This window comes from Corvus brachyrhynchos, unplaced genomic scaffold, assembly GCF_000691975.1.
Source record: "Corvus brachyrhynchos isolate BGI_N302 unplaced genomic scaffold, ASM69197v1 scaffold30, whole genome shotgun sequence".
In the NCBI taxonomy this organism is placed as follows: Eukaryota; Metazoa; Chordata; class Aves; order Passeriformes; family Corvidae; genus Corvus; species Corvus brachyrhynchos.
Genome location: NW_008235742.1, coordinates 1,815,658 through 1,833,329, shown reverse-complemented (window position 1 = coordinate 1,833,329; position 17,672 = coordinate 1,815,658). Strand labels below are relative to the sequence as shown.

Here is a 17,672-nt window from a genome sequence, read left to right as displayed (position 1 = left end):
CTGGTAACTATCTGGAACATTTCTTAGAGTTTGGGTGCAGTTTTTTGAATAGGGAAAGTTTAAAGGGGCATTGACTTGGAAAACTGAACTTCTAGTCTTCAAACTAAAGTAAAAGCCTTTAGCTGTTACTGAGGGAGTTTCTTGGTTTAGAGGACCATTCTCAACTTCCAGATAATAACTGTCCATCTGTGGTATTGTATGTCCTATATTTCATATGATTTATGAGAGGGAGGTTGTTTTGTATTGGGTGTTTTTTGAGAAACAACCATAAGACGATGCCAATACACTCCTGTGTTTTGCTGGAAAAAGGGCACTAAGCGGAAAGATTTGATGGGAATAGTGCATTAAGAAGGGTTGTAGCATCCTGTCTTATATCTATCTTTTTGTTGAGCATTTGAAGAAAGAAATTTGAGTGTCTTGTTTGATGTGGGCTATGAGGTAAATAAGATGCACTTGCTTTTCCTGGAAATTCCCTGTGCTGGTGTTTACTTCAGTCATTCAGAAATACCTGAAATGAGTCTGAAATTAGTCTAAAAGCAGACTGAAATATCCAGATAACATAACAGAAAAAAACTGGGAAACACAAGTGCAAAACAAGACATGTTCCTTTTTAGGGCGAGGAGGGCTGGTGTCTGGGAGGAAGAGGAGGGAGAATGCAGTTGAAATACCACAGATGGGACCTGGAAAGGCTGCAGGAAAAGAATGTGATTGAAGGGCATCAGACAGAGTTTTCAGGTTTCACCTCACGAGGTAGTGGGATGGTAGTGTAGTGCAGTAGTGCCATAGACTCGGTGCACTGGACAGAGTACACGTCTGACCTTGGGGTGGGGTGTTTGAGGGTAGAGGGATGCTTGGAGATGGGGGCTCTGAAGAAGAAAGAATGTCCATCAGCATCAGAGTTGATCACTGGAGCTGTAGAGCCGAGGGTAAAGAAACAGACAATTTCCCCACAGTTTTTCGCATTCCCTCTCTCACACTGGTGCTTGCTGTAGCATCCAACCATTGCTCTGTGCATTTTGCCTGCTCTCAGTGGCAGCAAGACAGCCTTAACGTTGTAGCATTGCTGTCTTTCTGTCTGGCCTCTTCTCTGTAATCCCTTTCTCCTTTTAACTGCAGTATGTTTCTCTTTTGCAGGATTAATGTATCCTTGAACCAATCTAATCTGCCTCAGAGTAAGTCTGTAGTGTGATTGCATTCCTCTGTGGTAAGTCTCTGGACACAGGTGAAGTACTCACTCTGGACATTTGGCTTTTTCCAGTATTTGCTGGAGGGTGGATGTTGTCAGATCATTCCGAGTTTGTCCCAGAGTCTAGAACATCTTCTGCACCTCTCTCAAGTGTGCTGTGAGGGAACTGTAGGAATAATTTTGGCTGGGATGAGGACTCAGTCTTACAAATGGAGTTTGGGACTCCTTTTACACGACCAGGATTTTTAAAATGTGGTTACTGTGGCTACTTCAGTCCTTTACAAGAGGTTTGTTGCTGGTATTGCCCTGTAATGTTAGCAAAGCCAAACTGACACATGTTCAGTTGTTTTCCAGCAGTTCCCAAAACAGGTCTTTTCTGTTTCTGCCAGCAGTGATGCCTCAATGAACCGCACAACTGTAGTGGAATTTGTCCTCTTGGGACTGGCTAACAGCCGCCGTTTGGAAATCGCCCTCTTTCTGTTCCTCGTCATTGCCTATTTCTTGATCCTGTTTGGAAACTTTTCTGTCATCAGCATCACTCTTGTGAATCATTTCCTTCAGACCCCGATGTATTACTTCCTCAGGAATTTTGCCCTTTTGGAAATCACTTTCACCTCCACATTCATGCCCAGCACCCTGTACAGTCTTCTGACAGAGAGAAAGACAATTTCCCTGCCTGGTTGTTTCCTTCAGATGATGTTTTTCTACTACTTGGGTACCTGCACGTTTTTCCATATGGCAGTGATGTCCTTGGATCGCTATGTTGCCATTTGCCACCCTTTGCATTACACAGCTATTATGAACAACAGATTTTGCCTGCACCTGATCCTGAGCTGCTGGGCAGTGAGTTTTCTATTGATGTTTCCTCCCACCATTATGACTGTCCAGTTGCCATTCTGTGGTCCCAATGTCATGAACCACTTTTACTGCGATGCTTCCCTGCTGTTGCAACTGTCCTGCACAGACACAGGGCTCATCGAAGAACTGATGTTTGTCATAATCATTATCATCCTCCTTGGTACCTTAACAGTAATTGCTCTTTCTTATGGCTGCATTATTGTCACCATCTTGCACATACCATCTTCTGCAGGTAGGAGGAAGGCATTTTCCACTTGCTCAGCTCACCTCATAGTGGTGATGGTGTTTTACAGCACATGAATTTACAGGTACATCCGCCGGGCACAGCGAGGTGGGCAGGACTCTGACAAAGTTCTTTCTTTGTTCTTCTCTGTGCTGACTCAGATGCTTAACCCCTACATCTACTCGCTCAGGAACAAGCAAGTCAAGCAAGCTTTAAGGGAGAGCATTCTGAAGTTTTCTGGCTCCCTGAGGCAGCCGTGAACAGTGGAATATCCCATCCAAGTAACTGAACTGTTTCCCAGATGCAACATCTGTATTGTGAATTAAAGATGCTGATTGCAAATGGTTTGTGCTTTCTAGGTGTTATGTAGCTCCTTCTGTTAGCAATGAAAATATGCCAACACAGAAAGGATTTTCTAGTCTTCCGGTACCCAGCTTCAGCTTTGCCCCAGTATTTTCCCCCCTTGCTGGGATGTGTTAGCCTTAGTGAACAACCAAATTCCCACTCACACCTCCCACCCCACACTGGACAGAGCAGAGGCAGAAAAGAGGAAAAACAGAAACAAAAACTCTCATATATTGAGATAAAGACAGAGAGATGGTTTGCCAATTTCTACCAGGAGTGAAACATACTGGATTTGGGGAAAACTAACATAATTTATTGCCAACTAAAATAGTTTAGATTGTGAGAAACAAAATTAAATAGTAAACACCTCTACTTCCCCCTTTTCTGTGCTCGAGTTTATTCATTCATTCCAGACTAGTCCTCCACTGTCCCCAGCAGTGCAGGGTGGGTGGGGAGGGTTATGGTCAATGCATCATGTTTCCCCTCTGCTGCTTCTTTCCTCTCACACTTTTCCTCTGCTCCACTGTGGGTTCTCCACAGGCTATGGAGAACACATTGAGCTACCATTCTACAAAGCAAGTACAGAAATACCATTCTTATTAATATTTTCATTTTTAGAACTTCAGCTGCCACAAAGCTATGTTTACAATCACTCCCATGCATATTATAACCACCAACAAAATTCCTTGTCCTCCCTCTAATTCAGTATGGGACAATCCTTGATCCCAAGGACAATTCATGGAACATTTTGTTTCAGTCTGTCCATAAAGGCATTTCCAGGTTTGGGGCTAGCTTTGGCCGTGTGTAGTGAATCCAGGGATATCCACCAGTAATTTTCACAGCTGTGTGGATAGTCAGGAGAACTTGGAATGGTCCTTTCCACTTTTGCTTGAGTGGTTCTTCACTCCAAGTCTGGCTATATACCCAGTCTCCTGGGCAGTTCGATGGAGTCGAACATCCAAGGTCACTGGTGATGCTAAAACAATAAACCTAGGCAAGGATGAGAGTGTTTTTTCCCAAAGTTTCCCATATTCCCTCAAATTGTGACTCCTTACCACGTGTCTTTCCCTGGGTATAATTACAGCCTGACATTGTCTCCCGTAGAGGATTTCATATGGGATTATTTCTCCTTGGAGCTTGGCTGAATTCTAATTCTCAGCAATGCCAGAGGAAGAGCCTGTGGCCACTCAAGTGGTGCTTCCTGACAAATTTGGTCAGTGGTCTTGTTGAACCTCATGCCGTTGGTCCTTTGGACACTCACTGTTCCCACTGACTGTGGCATTAGTGTGTCCAGGTGTGAGTGTCTGCACAGAGGCCGTTTGTGTGTGCAAAAATGTTTAATGTAACAAGTGACACCAGGACCCTGGAAGATCACTTGTTCCTAAACAAATAATAGAGAACAGATTGCCAATCCCTAAAACAAACAAAATAATTTACAAAAATAATAATAAGAGACAGGAGAGAAGAGAGAGAGGGAAAGAAGAGAAATGTATGATGATAATAACTAACATTGCATTCAAATGAAAAAATTTAAAAACATTTCTTCTCATTATTTCCTTCAGTACCTGTTATATTTTCTAGTTTTTTCTAGCTTTAACCCCAGCTGGCAGCTAAGCACCACACAGCCACTCACTCACCTCCCCAGGGTGGGAAGGGAGGAGAATCAGAAAAAGGTGAAACAGGGCTTGAGATAAGAACAGTTTAATAATTGAATAAAAGTAAAATATAATACTAATAATAACAATGATAATAATGAAACAGAGAGGGAGGAATAAAACCCAAGGAACCAAGGGTGCACAGCACAATTCCTCTCCTGACCAATGCCCAGCCCATCCCTGAGCAGTGACTGGTGCCTTACAGGCTGTGATGCATTTCTTCTTGACTTGATACATGGCAAGCGGGGAAGGTAGAAATAAGATAGTCATCACAACATTTCTGACCCTGGAATTCAGGAATATCCCAAATTGCAATCTTTTCTTTTCTTCCTTCCCTTGTTGAGCCCCCTCATCACTGTGATTGGCAGTATCCTCATTTTTGTTTTGGTGGTGGCTGATAGGCACCTCCACAAATCCACGTACTTCTCCCTGTGCAATTTGTCCTGCTTAGATACCTGCTACAGCTCCACCATCCTGCCCAGGTTATTGTACAGCTTTCTGAACGAGGACAAGAGCATTTCCATTGGCAGCTGCACCCCACAGTTTTATTCTTTTGGTTCCACAGCAGTCACTGAGAGTTTTCTCTTATCCACGATGTCCTGTGATTGGTATTCAGCAATATCAAACCCCTTCAGTCCAGAGCTTTGTAATTTTTAAAAAAGAATTGAATTACATGCTGGTAACTCTTAACTGGCTCCACACTTTTTAGATATTTCATATTCATATTTGTTTGTAATTCTGCTCTCAGCTGTTTTCAGCCATTTATGTGAACTTCAAAACCTTTCTTTTCTAGACCAAACACTGATGGCAAATGCAAACATGAGTTCTACAGACATGCCTTACCCAGCATCCTCTTACAAGGTTTATCTCACTGAGCAGAGAAGGATGTGCTAGAAGTCTAATGGAACAGAGGACAGGCCCTGAGGTGCAACGTTTAAACCTGTATGTTTGAGTGCAGGGCTGACCCAGATCGGGGTGGAAGAAGGGAACTGGGAGTTGGGATGGCTGCTGGGTCCTGAACATGTCGGCAGTGTGTGTTGCTGTCAGTGTGTGTTGCTGTCACTGTGTGTGTTGCTGTCACTGTGTGTGTTGCAGTCACTGTGTGTTGCAGTCACTGTGTGTGTTGCAGTGACTGTGTTGCAGTCACTGTGTGTGTTGCAGTGACTGTGTTGCAGTCACTGTGTGTGTTGCAGTGACTGTGTTGCAGTCACTGTGTGTGTTGCAGTGACTGTGTTGCAGTCACTGTGTGTGTTGCAGTGACTGTGTTGCAGTCACTGTGTGTGTTGCAGTGACTGTGTTGCAGTCACTGTGTGTGTTGCAGTGACTGTGTTGCAGTCACTGTGTGTGTTGCAGTGACTGTGTTGCAGTCACTGTGTGTGTTGCAGTGACTGTGTTGCAGTCACTGTGTGTGTTGCAGTGACTGTGTTGCAGTCACTGTGTGTGTTGCAGTGACTGTGTTGCAGTCACTGTGTGTGTTGCAGTGACTGTGTTGCAGTCACTGTGTGTGTTGCAGTGACTGTGTTGCAGTCACTGTGTGTGTTGCAGTGACTGTGTTGCAGTCACTGTGTGTGTTGCAGTGACTGTGTTGCAGTCACTGTGTGTGTTGCAGTGACTGTGTTGCAGTCACTGTGTGTGTTGCAGTGACTGTGTTGCAGTCACTGTGTGTGTTGCAGTGACTGTGTTGCAGTCACTGTGTGTGTTGCAGTGACTGTGTTGCAGTCACTGTGTGTGTTGCAGTCACTGTGTTGCAGTCACTGTGTGTTGCAGTCACTGTGTGTGGCTGTCACAGTGTGTGTTGCTGTCACTGTGTTGCAGTCCCTGTGTGTTGCTGTCACTGTGTGTGTTGCAGTCTCTGTGTTGCAGTCACTGTGTTGCAGTCACTGTGTGTTGCAGTCACTGTGTGTGGCTGTCACAGTGTGTGTTGCTGTCACTGTGTTGCAGTCCCTGTGTGTTGCTGTCACTGTGTGTGTTGCAGTCTCTGTGTTGCAGTCACTGTGTTGCAGTCACTGTGTGTTGCAGTCACTGTGTGTGGCTGTCACAGTGTGTGTTGCTGTCACTGTGTTGCAGTCCCTGTGTGTTGCTGTCACTGTGTGTGTTGCAGTCTCTGTGTTGCAGTCACTGTGTTGCAGTCACTGTGTGTTGCAGTCACTGTGTGTGGCTGTCACAGTGTGTGTTGCTGTCACTGTGTTGCAGTCCCTGTGTGTTGCTGTCACTGTGTGTGTTGCAGTCTCTGTGTTGCAGTCACTGTGTTGCAGTCACTGTGTGTTGCAGTCACTGTGTGTGGCTGTCACAGTGTGTGTTGCTGTCACTGTGTTGCAGTCCCTGTGTGTTGCTGTCACTGTGTGTGTTGCAGTCTCTGTGTTGCAGTCACTGTGTTGCAGTCACTGTGTGTTGCAGTCACTGTGTGTGGCTGTCACAGTGTGTGTTGCTGTCACTGTGTTGCAGTCCCTGTGTGTTGCTGTCACTGTGTGTGTTGCAGTCTCTGTGTTGCAGTCACTGTGTTGCAGTCACTGTGTGTTGCAGTCACTGTGTGTGGCTGTCACAGTGTGTGTTGCTGTCACTGTGTTGCAGTCCCTGTGTGTTGCTGTCACTGTGTGTGTTGCAGTCTCTGTGTTGCAGTCACTGTGTTGCAGTCACTGTGTGTTGCAGTCACTGTGTGTGGCTGTCACAGTGTGTGTTGCTGTCACTGTGTTGCAGTCCCTGTGTGTTGCTGTCACTGTGTGTGTTGCAGTCTCTGTGTTGCAGTCACTGTGTTGCAGTCACTGTGTGTTGCAGTCACTGTGTGTGGCTGTCACAGTGTGTGTTGCTGTCACTGTGTTGCAGTCCCTGTGTGTTGCTGTCACTGTGTGTTGCTGTCACTGTGCGTTGCAGTGCCAGTGTCTGGGCAGTGCCAGTGCCAGTGTCTGAGCATTGTAGCTGAAGCCTGGAGAGCAGGGTCTGTGCATCTGCCAGAGGTTTGAAAGAGCAGGCTTGGAGAGGTGGGTCCGTGGCATTTCCTTTCCACCTGCCATGTGTGTGGATTGCTGACAGAAAGCACCACCTTGGCACTACCTGGGCACTGCTGTTTGACTTCTGTGAGGGAAGGTTGATACAGGAGAAGTTTGGGGCTTCCTGAGCTGTCTGTAATCAAGGTCTGTGAGTTCGTGCTCTAATGAGCCATGGGAACACTTTGTCCAGCTCCGTTTCTGGTCTCGCACCTCGCTCTGGGCTCTATTAAAGCTCCAAGTAAAGTTTGTTTCTGCTTCTGCCTGTCATTTCCTCAAGGCACTGATTTGCCATGGCTGCAAGGAACAGGGAGGTGGCACCACGGTCCTGCAGGGGCTCATTAAAATGCTGACAGCCATAATGAGCTCTGTGGTTGTTCCTCTGCCGCTCCCCGCAGCGCTGCAAGTATTGTGTGGTTAATTAGGGAGCTCCCAGCTGTGTTTCAGTGAATACCTGCAGCGTAATTGCTGTTTGTCTTTTGTTCTAATTATGCGTGACAGGGAGAATGGAAACATTCTGAAAGGGAATTAGTCCAGCTTATACCCTAGTGGGAACCAGGCAGAGAGAGGAAAATTAACTCTGTCATCAAGCAGGGAGAGGCCAAAGTTTGATTCATGTGCTGGCAATAAGCAAATTCTTATTCCAGCCTCTTCTTCTGTTACTGCAAACCACAGCAGTGCTAAAGGCTTTGTTTGCAAAACATATCTCTGCTCTAATTAGCACTACCTTTACCTGCTGTACTAATTATACACAGAAACACAAGGAATATGCATCACCATTGCAAAAGGCTTTCAAGGCCCTTTTTAATGATTGAAAGAAAAAATCTTAATTAACAAAAAAGTCATATCTTTTACTCCGATCCCCCTGAGCTCCAGTTTTCTCAGGACATGAACCCTGAAAAGAACTGGTTCAGTGGGGAGATGGACAGGCGACAGAATTTTTCAGGCACAATTAGACTAAGAAATACTTAAACAAAAAATTAGGAAAAACTGAATATCTACCTGGAGATCATGATGAGTCGTGTCACTCACATGTCTGTGCTAGGGCCTGTTGCAATACTACAAAGGTAATAGTTATATATTAAAAGACAGTAGATTAGCCTCTTAGTTATTAAAATAGATACAAGGAAGAAGATTAACATCTTAATTATTAGATTAGATATAAGAAAGAAATTTTTTATGATGAGGGTGTCAAACAATTAAATAGGCTGCCCAGAGAAATATTAGATGCCCCATTCCTGGAAACATTCGAGGTCAGGTTGGATGGGGCTCTGAGCAACTTGGTTTAGCAGAAGGTGTCCCTGCTCATTGCACAGGGGTTGAGTTAGATGGTCCCTTACAACCCAAATTGTTCTAGGATTCTATGAGTGTTTCCAGTAGCTCGAGGGAGGTGATCCTTCCCCTCTGCTCAGTACTAGTGAGGTGGCACCTGGCATACCGTGGGCAGTTCTGAGCCCCCCAGTAAAAGAGAGGCACAGATATGCTGGGGAGAGTTCAGCAAAGTGGCATGAGGTGGTGAAGGGGCTGGAACGTCTCTCCTATGGGCAATGGCTGATACAGCTGTGAGTTTTTACCCTGGAAGGGTCAGGCTGTGGTGGGATATTATGATATTATGATTAAATATCTGAAGGTAGGATGTGAGTGGGAGACATACACGTTCTTTTCATAGTGGTGTGCAGAGACAGGACAAGAGCTGATGGGCACAAACTGAAACATGAGAGGCTCTGTCTGAGCATCAGGAAACACATTTTCCTGTGAGGGTGACCAAGCACTGCTACAGGTTGGCCAGGGAGGTTGTGGTGTCTCCATGCTTGGAGATGTTCCAAAAACACCTGGAACTGGTCCTGAGCAATTGGTGCTTTAGGTGGATCAGATGACAACTGAAGGTACCTTCCCACCTCGACCATTTTGTGTGACTCTAGGGTAGTGCCAGTGTGCAACAGAGTAGAAAACAGCTCTAATACGTGCTCTGGTGACCACCTGCACACAAGGTTTCCTGTCCCTGACTCATAGTTCAGTGGTTTGTGGCAGTGTCTTCAGGGTGGGAAAGGCTAGGCTGGTTGCAGCACAAAGGTTTGGGTGGTGCAACCAGAGCAGGAAAGGGAGGGGTGTTGAGCAGGGATGTGGTGTTCAGCAGTGTGGCCCCCATGAGAACAGCCCAGGGGCTGCCTTCATGCTGCTCTAACACCAGACAAAGACAGTTCCAGAGGGCTTGACTATGGACACATCTCGGACCAGGGCTAAGCCAATCAATGAAGCTGGTGGTGCCTCTCCAAAAAAAAATATTTGTAAAAGGGCAAAATGCTGCATGGCAGTGAGGAGTGAGGTAAAAAAAAAAAAAGTGTGAGAAACAATCCTGTGACCAGCATATCACAGAAGGAGAGAGGAGTGCTCCAGGTGCTCCCTGCTGTCCTTGGGAGAGACTATGGTGGAGCAGGGATTCCCCTGCAGCCTGTGGAGAGGACCCCACTGTAAGAGATATCCACACTGCAGTGGATGAGACCATGGGAGAGCAGGTGGAAATGCCTTGAAGGAAGTGTGACTTGTGGAGAGCCCGTGCTGAAGCAGGCTTACCCTGCAGGACTGTAACAGCCCTCCTGAAACAGGATCTTAAAATATGCCCCATCTATCCAGGCAGTTTCATCTGGAGATTTCTCCTCCTTCCTGAATGCAGCCCAGAATGAGCTCAAGAGCATGTCCAAGAGGAGGAGCCAAGTGCCGGAAGCTTAGTTAGCGCTGAAGTCCTGCCACTGCTTACCCAAATGCCCAGTGGAGTGGGACCCAGAGGGCTTTTGGAGCTCATTTGCTGCTCAGGGAGAAGTTTCTCCTTGTTTTTCCTCCTGGACAACAACACTGACAACAGTAAAGCTATTTCTGCTCAAAACTTTGGCTTGTGATTCTTGGCCTTGAAAACTGGTGGTGTCCTGAGCTGCACCAGGAGAAACAAAGCCTGTGGAGGGAAGCGTTTATTGCCTTTTAGGCAGCACTGGTTAGACAGGCTCTGGAATAGTGCATCCAGTTTGGGGTCCTCCAGGATGAGAAAGGCTTAGATGAGTCTGATGGAGGTGACCGAGGTGGCCAAGGTGCTGGAAGAGCTCAGCGTATTTGGTGAAAGGCGGGGAATGTGGGAGTTTCTTGGAGAAGAGGAGGCTTAGTGGGACCTTGTGGCAGCTCTCCAGTCCCGATGGACAGGCCACTGAGAAGGCAAACACAGGCCCTGCAGAGAGGTACCTGAGAGGGGGACACTGCAATGATCACAGATTGAGAGAGCAGAGGTTCTAAGTGGTTTTCAGGAGATTGGAAAATGGCTCTGACAAGAATGGTGCATTGACAGTGGTCTGTGCAAGTCAAATTGGTACTAGAAACCCACATGATGTCCTCTTGGATGTGGAGATGCTTCTGTTTCTGAAAGGCTGGATAAATGTTTTATACAGGCTGTTGTATCTGCCTGCTGGCTTGACTGCAAGAGGCTGATGGAGACAAGGGGGAGCATTTGTAGCATTTGGGGACTGCGACCTGTACTGCATGTCCCACCTACAATCTAGCTCAGGTTCCCCCAAAGAGTGTCATCTCCTCATTCGCACGCTCAGGGTTTGCATCCAGTTCCCAAGAAGGCTGCAGACACAAGCAAGTTTGAACATGCTTTTATTGATGGCCAGAAAGCAGAGGAGGAGCAGCAATGGGAGAAAGGGAACAAAGCTGTGTGTACTTGGGACCTGCATTTTTACCTTGCCACGGAGACTTTCCTTAGAGCAAAAGCCTGTGCCTGTGCCATGGGGGCTTCTCTGACTCCAGTTCGGCTGCCCCTGGGAGCTTCTGAGCACCAAGAGGTGTTTGGTGCCTTATGGAGAAGGGGCACTGAGCATTTTAGTCAGAGGAGGGAGACCCAGGCAGCTCTTGGAGTGCAAACCTCCTCAGCTGTTCACGTATCCAGGGCTCAAAATACGAGATTCTGGTAAATACCTCAGGGAAGAGGCATTGTTTATGTCCATGAGAAACAATGCCATGAGCCTTCTGACCGCAGACTAATGGGCCACCAGAATCACCCTGTGTCGTGAAAGAAGTGAGAGGGGTCAGACATGCCACAGCACAGCTCTCCCTGCCTTAAGGAACAAGTTTCCTCTTCCCTCCCTCCATGTAAAGAACCTCCTCTTCCAGCCACCTCCCTCCCTCCAGACCCGGCTCTGCAGGGTGTGTAGCTGCCTCACTACTTCTCTAAGCCCATCCATGAAACAATTCAGGCCTGGAGGCTCTTTGAGATTCAAAAGCTCAAGAAGAACATAGATCTACTTTAGACATGGGGAAATATCCAAGCCATCCTAGCAAGGATGTCACAAAGAATTTACACACTGGAGCACTGGTTAGGCTGGGTAGAACATCCCCACGTAAGTAAAAAAGCAAATGATGTTGATATTTGGGAAAATGCACCCCAATTCAGGGAGCACATCAGCTTCAGAGCTTCTGTGAGGACCCTCAGCTCATCATTCTGAAGGTCCTGGTTCATTCTGGTCTCTTTTTACTTTCACCTGAGAACCAAGATAACTATCTAGTCCCAACCTCCTCCCAAGCTTGCAGCCCAAAACAACACTTACATGGTAAACTGCCTTTTTACCATAGTCATCACCAACACAGATCATAGACTGACGCTGGTAGTTACGGAATTGCTGACATTTTTCCTCATTTTGCACCTTCAGTTCCACCTCCTTCATCACGTTAGTCCTGAGCCCTGTCACCGATGTCCAGCCCCAGCCAGACACCTTACATTCAGCTCCTGCTGTCACACGTTCATTGCTCCTGGGCAAGGAGAGAAGCTGCACGTACTTAGTGATCCTGGCCGTTGGCTTCAGCTGTCAGGCAGAGAGAACATGGGGTTAGAGCCAGCAAAGGGTTGGGAACAAGTTCACAGGTCTGGGGAGGTGAGCAGGGGGAGATCCCTCAGGCAGGAGGGATGTGTTGGGCCGTACCTTCAGCAGCACAATGTCATTTTTGAAGCTAACACGGCGATAGTTGGGATGGATGACCCAGTGTCCAACACGGATCTTCTGCTGGCTCCGTTCTCGGTCACTTATGTTGTGGGCTCCCAGAATCACAGTGACCCTCATGGTCCTGCCAGGAAACACCAACACGTTCCAGCTGCACTGGCCACAGGAACACAGCCCCCACTGCAGGTGGCTGGAGGGAGGTGGTGGTAGGATAAAGTTCCCCAGAGAGTAGCTGTCAGCAAGATGTCCTCTGCAGCCTGGGCTCCTTCCACACTCAACTGAGGATCCCTCACCACACACTGACAGAGGTGGGAGGTGCCCCATGCTGAAGACAAAGGGGAAGCAGGGAAGGGAAGACACTGGTCCCTCTTCTCCAGCAGTAGCTCTAAGCTGTGGTAGGAACCTGGAGACCACTGTGAGCATTCCTGTCCCCAAGGACACTCAGCCCCTGGCAGACAATTCCTGCAGCTCACAGAGGACAGCTCAGCTCATGGAGATCCCTGCTGTGCCTGAAGAGCACGGGGTGCTCTTCCAGCCCAGACCAGTACTGAGGCCTTTTGGGACTTTGTGAGACTGGAAAAAATCACCTGTACAAGAAAGACAAGGTCTTACCCTTCTTTGTCCACACAGTGAGCTGCTGAGAGCACTGCATCTGGGCGAATCAGGAACCCTCCACAGGAACTAGTTTTTGAGTGAGTTTGAATTTTTAAATAAGCCATGTAGGGTCTGGAGTGGGGCTTCACTTCTCGTCCACCAATGATCCTTCCTGGAAGAGAGATGGGAAATGTCAATATCACATATGCTGCTATTTTCTGTCAAGTTTGGAGCTGTAAAAACAGAGAGGGTCATCCTCTAACGTCACGTGCCAATGATACCAACAACTTTCCTTCCTTGTGCTGTCCAAGCATTGCTGGTACACAATGGAGAGAAAGATAGCAGCACAGTCTGGGTATGACTGACCACACCTGGCCCTGGATGACTAAAATGCCATCAAAGGGCACAGCTCTAGTCCCTGCAATGCCTCACTGGTTCCAGGCACAGTCTGAGTGAGCTGAGAGATAAGAGGAGAGAGGAAAGTAGGAGTGTAGAGATAGAGAGAAGGCAAGGCAGGAACGTTGCTTGAGATTGCCTACTCAGTGTCCATCTGTGCCCTTGCATGTGCTTGTCTAAATCCCACCTCTGTACTCACCAGCCCCAGCCCAGGGCAGAAGGACAGAAGCACTCGTGAGCAGAAGGAGAAGCAGCATCTTCTACCACTGTGCTGATGAGCCAAACCAGTTGTTATGGCCAGGCAGGAGACAGGTGACAACCTCTATATTTCAAACCAGTTGTTATGGCCAGGCAGGAGACAGGTACAGAATGACAACCTCTATATTCGTCATGTGGAGCTGGAACAGGAAACCTCAGCCTGGCTGCAGCTTGTGTCATTTGCTGCTTTTGTTCTTGCAACCCCCAAACTGTGGCTTGGTGTGGGGTTCATGACACATTCTACGCATTTTTGTCACGATCTTCTCAAAAAGATGGTGAGATCTGGGCTTGTTCAGGGCACCCATAGTGGCCACAGCAGGGAAAGGAATGGTGTATCTGCTGAGTGCATATCCCACTGGAGACCTTTGGAGAGAGCCCCCTTGGACCCTACATGTGGGCTGGTTCAATTTGGATTTTTTTTCTTTTTGGTTTTTTTTGTTTCCCCCCCATCCTCTGATAGGAATGGTGAGAGCTGGCCAGGGCCAGGCAAAGATCCTGGTTCTTATCAGAGGGGCTGACTGCCATCAGAGGTGTCCTTGGGAAATCAGAAATCACCAATCAGAGTAGCTAAGGGACAAGGCCAAGGGGAGCCTCACAACCTCAAGCACTGGTGCTCTAGATGATCTGACAAGTCTATAGTGATGAGGAAGTCTGAGGTCCAGCTGGGAAGTCAGACTGTGGGCCCGGGTCCAGATCAGCAGGTGCCCTGGCTAGGTGCTGGCCTGGCTGAGACACAGCCGGAGCTCAGGTGAGGACCAGGGTCAGAGTGTCCACGTGAGAAGGGGAGCAGCCCTGCCCAAGGCCTCTCTGAGTCCTCCCTGGGAGCTCTGGCTCGTGTTACAAGCTGGAAGGGGCTCAGCCTCGTTGTACTGACCCTCCTTTGGCCATGAGCCCAGCCAGTGAAACCTCCAGGACGTTACCAATTTTATGTGGCTGTGGTCTAGAGAAAGCCCACAATTAAATCCTCTAGAGCAGACTGGCATTCCCCCTTACCCTGCATTCTAAAAAGACAATGGACTGTAGTACATGTCCTGGGGATCCTCCTGAAACCTGTTTGGTGGAAGGGATAAGGGTGGAAAGGAGGAGTTCCCGTTAAAGCTCGTAGCCCACAAGCAGCAACTCCCAGAGCCACAGTGCGACTGGCTCAGTAAGGGGTGACTCAGCCTATCCCAGTCATGTCTGTAATCAACACCTGCAGTGCTGCAGTGACGTGGCCTCAGCTGTGGCATAAGTGGAGATGTGGCCTTTAGGCCCAGCCTAAAGCATTCCTTCAGCATTGTGGAGAAAGGAGGTTTATGCAAAATAAGGAGAGAGAAAATGGGAAGAAGGAAAGAGGCAGAAGCAGGAGAGGTTATCCCAGTGAGTGGAGGGACCAGTGTGTCTGTGGAAGAAAAGCTTGAACAACCTGGTGTGCAGGACATGGTGGGTGTGATCCGGCTGCAGGGCAGCAGGTGGGACTGGACAGGATGGAGGTTTGGGGCGACATTCCAGGAGCTGGATCCCTGCATGACTGGAGGCTCTCTGACAGGTCTCTAACATGAGTAGCAGGGCACTGCTCTGTAGCAGTCTTTTCACTGCTTTGACAGAGAATCCCAGGCCAAGAGCCCCGGCAGGGATAGGAACCTCTTCAGTATTTGTTCTGGTTTGGCCAAATTTAGAAATACATCCTCTGAGAGAAGGCAGGCTACAACCAGGTTCGGGAAAAAATAAATTTTCCTCAAAGGAAAGTGAAAGAGATAAAAACTATTTATTTAACAAACACACAGGAAAAGGGATAATGATGATAAATAATAAAACCTCCCGCTCTGCTGAGAGAAACCTGGGAAAATTTCAGAGTCCTTCCATAGATCTCCCTCTCCCTTCTTGGAGCTGGGATGGGGTGGTGGGCCCACTTCCAGGGCCAAGGCCTCAGTGGAAAGTCCTCCCAATGTATTCTGATGTTGAAACAGTCCAGCAGAGAGAAAAGGAAAAAAACAAAGTCCCAGGAAAACAAAAGTTCAACTCTCTGGGGGAAAGGAGCTGGGGGAAAAAAAAACTGCCGAAAGCCACTGGAAAGAAAAGCAAGCCAGGAGCTTCCCTTCCCTCTCACCCTCCTGCCACAGCTGAAAAAAAGTTTCTATCTCTGTGTGACCTTGAACAAGCTGCAAACTGCTTTGGAAAAGATTTGCTCAGTTTTTCCTTCCCCCTCTCAGGCTCAGTTTAAAGGCATAGAAAGGCACAAAAATTAATTTCTGGGCATAGGGCAGCGATATGGGATACACATCATGAAGTCACCCCAAGGCAGTATTTCAGGTGAGGGCACAGCCAAACAACACTGCCTTCACAGAATGACACACAAAATGTTGTAGAGGAATAGCTTGACAACGATGTATTTCTAGCATATTACCATTATGCACTTAGGCTGTCTCTGCTTTTTTTAGTGTCTTAAAATACAAATCATAGGAAGAATGAGGGAAAATCACAGCCACTATCCTGAGACTGAGCACATAATCATGGAGAATAATTTCTCATAATGTTAAATGATTATTTGATTAATGGTTTGTGTGTTCTTCACTAAAGCTCTGATTTTATAATAAGAAACTTTAAAACCACAAATATTAGATAGATTATCAGTGGGTATTCTGAGGTGAACAAAGGAGGCCATTCTTGATTACCGAAGGCAGAATCAGGCCTTCAAGGCACAATTTCAGATGTGGTTGGAGGTCTGAAAAATTCACACAAATTCCATCTTTAGAGTGTTTTTTCCTCTCTGCTGACCACACAGGGGGATTGGCTCAAAAGATCACCAGCATTTCCGTGCCATCACATGGCTACAGAAAAGAAATCTCTGTTTGCTCACCTCTCTTGTATGGATAGGAAGCAAATTCTGTGAAATAAAAATATTCAGTCATTGAATGCAGGAACTTCATTCCCCCCACATTTTGATCTCCTATTGGTTATTGATCCCTTCACCTTTCATGCAAATTTGGTCCTCATTTTCTGGTTCTCTTATCAGTCTTTTCCCAGACCAGGTGTCTCCGACCACATCAGGGGATAATGCTACTCAGAGCTCTTTTTAGGTTGGTACTAGGTACAGATTTAATTAATGCAATTCCAATCAAATCTGATTATTGTTTGGTTGGCTCTTTTTTCCTACTGTAATTGATAGGAAATGGCCAGGAAGGAAGGAAATGATTCACAGCTGACAAGTAGTCACATAAGACTGAAGAATGAAATGTGAGGGGCTGGAGTTGAATGGAAACTCTCCTACAAGAGACAGCACTGCCCCTAAAGCCACCCAGCCCAATTAAACAAAGGCAGCAGGCTTCATCAGGCTAATTCTGTCCCAGGAGTCACACATCCCTTGATGTTTCCAGCTATTGCTCAGACCTTTCAGGTTAACAATCAATCACCAGCTGGTGCAGGAGGCAGAGTTCATAGCCTTAGACGTGTAAGACATGAGGTGCCTGTGTCTGCAGAAGTCCCTCTGGTCCCACTTTGCAGACAATGGAGGGAAGGCTGCCACCCAGAAGAGCATTTCACGTGCTGCTATAAGGATGTCATTGTTTGCTACATCCTCTTGCCCACAGAGGGAGCACAGTTCTGAACAACCATCCCTGACATTTCTGAAATCAGATTAAATCAATCTCACCTGTAGGGGAATTAGGGCTTGCAAGAGGCTCTGCTTAAACCAGGCGTCAGAGGCAGCTCAGCTGTTCCCTTCTTGGGCAAAAACCAGAGATGCATTTAGATCTCTACCTTTTCTGCTGTGGCCAATTCAACTGAATTGAAGCAAATCTAACAAATTCCTTTTCTTCCTCTCTGTCAGACAAGTCTTTGCTGACTTTCTATGGTATATACCATGTACTAATGTCAACGGATTATTTAAACTGTGACAGAAGATCATCTGCATTTAAAATATAATTTTTAATCTGCAATGTAAGCTGACATAGGAATCATCAGCCCAACACTGTCCCTAATGCAAGAAAACAAGGAAAATACTTCTATCAAAATTTGAATGACCCATTTTGGAGGCACTGGATGGAGAACTGCTGGAGGTAGGACACTTTACTTCAAAATGTCTATTGTGAATGTATACAGAAAATCCAAGGAAGAACTGAGACCAAAACTTACTTAAAGGGCTTTAGAGCCACTACACAAAAATTACATAAATTGAGGGCTGTTTCTGAGAGGTGTTCTGAATTAGGGAAT

The 17,672-nt window shown here is 46.9% G+C and overlaps 2 protein-coding genes across 2 annotated transcripts; one reads left to right on the top strand and one right to left on the bottom strand.

Moving 5' to 3' along the window:
- The first annotated feature begins 1,398 nt into the window (after positions 1–1,398).
- Positions 1,399–2,538, top strand: LOC103624693 (olfactory receptor 49-like). The gene is given in 1 exon segment (XM_008643995.2): positions 1,399–2,538. A coding segment is annotated over 1 exon segment (939 nt). The 5' UTR covers positions 1,399–1,588; the 3' UTR covers positions 2,528–2,538.
- An 8,341-nt stretch (positions 2,539–10,879) lies between these two features.
- LOC103624683 (mast cell protease 1A-like) lies at positions 10,880–13,530 on the bottom strand. Its single transcript, XM_017747120.1, has 5 exons — positions 13,423–13,530; positions 12,846–12,999; positions 12,216–12,357; positions 11,844–12,098; positions 10,880–11,298 (listed from the first exon to the last, which is right to left on the bottom strand). Exons 1-5 carry the CDS (start codon positions 13,478–13,480, stop codon positions 11,119–11,121), a joined length of 789 nt encoding a protein of 262 aa, XP_017602609.1. The 5' UTR covers positions 13,481–13,530; the 3' UTR covers positions 10,880–11,118.
- Positions 13,531–17,672: the final 4,142 nt, after the last annotated feature.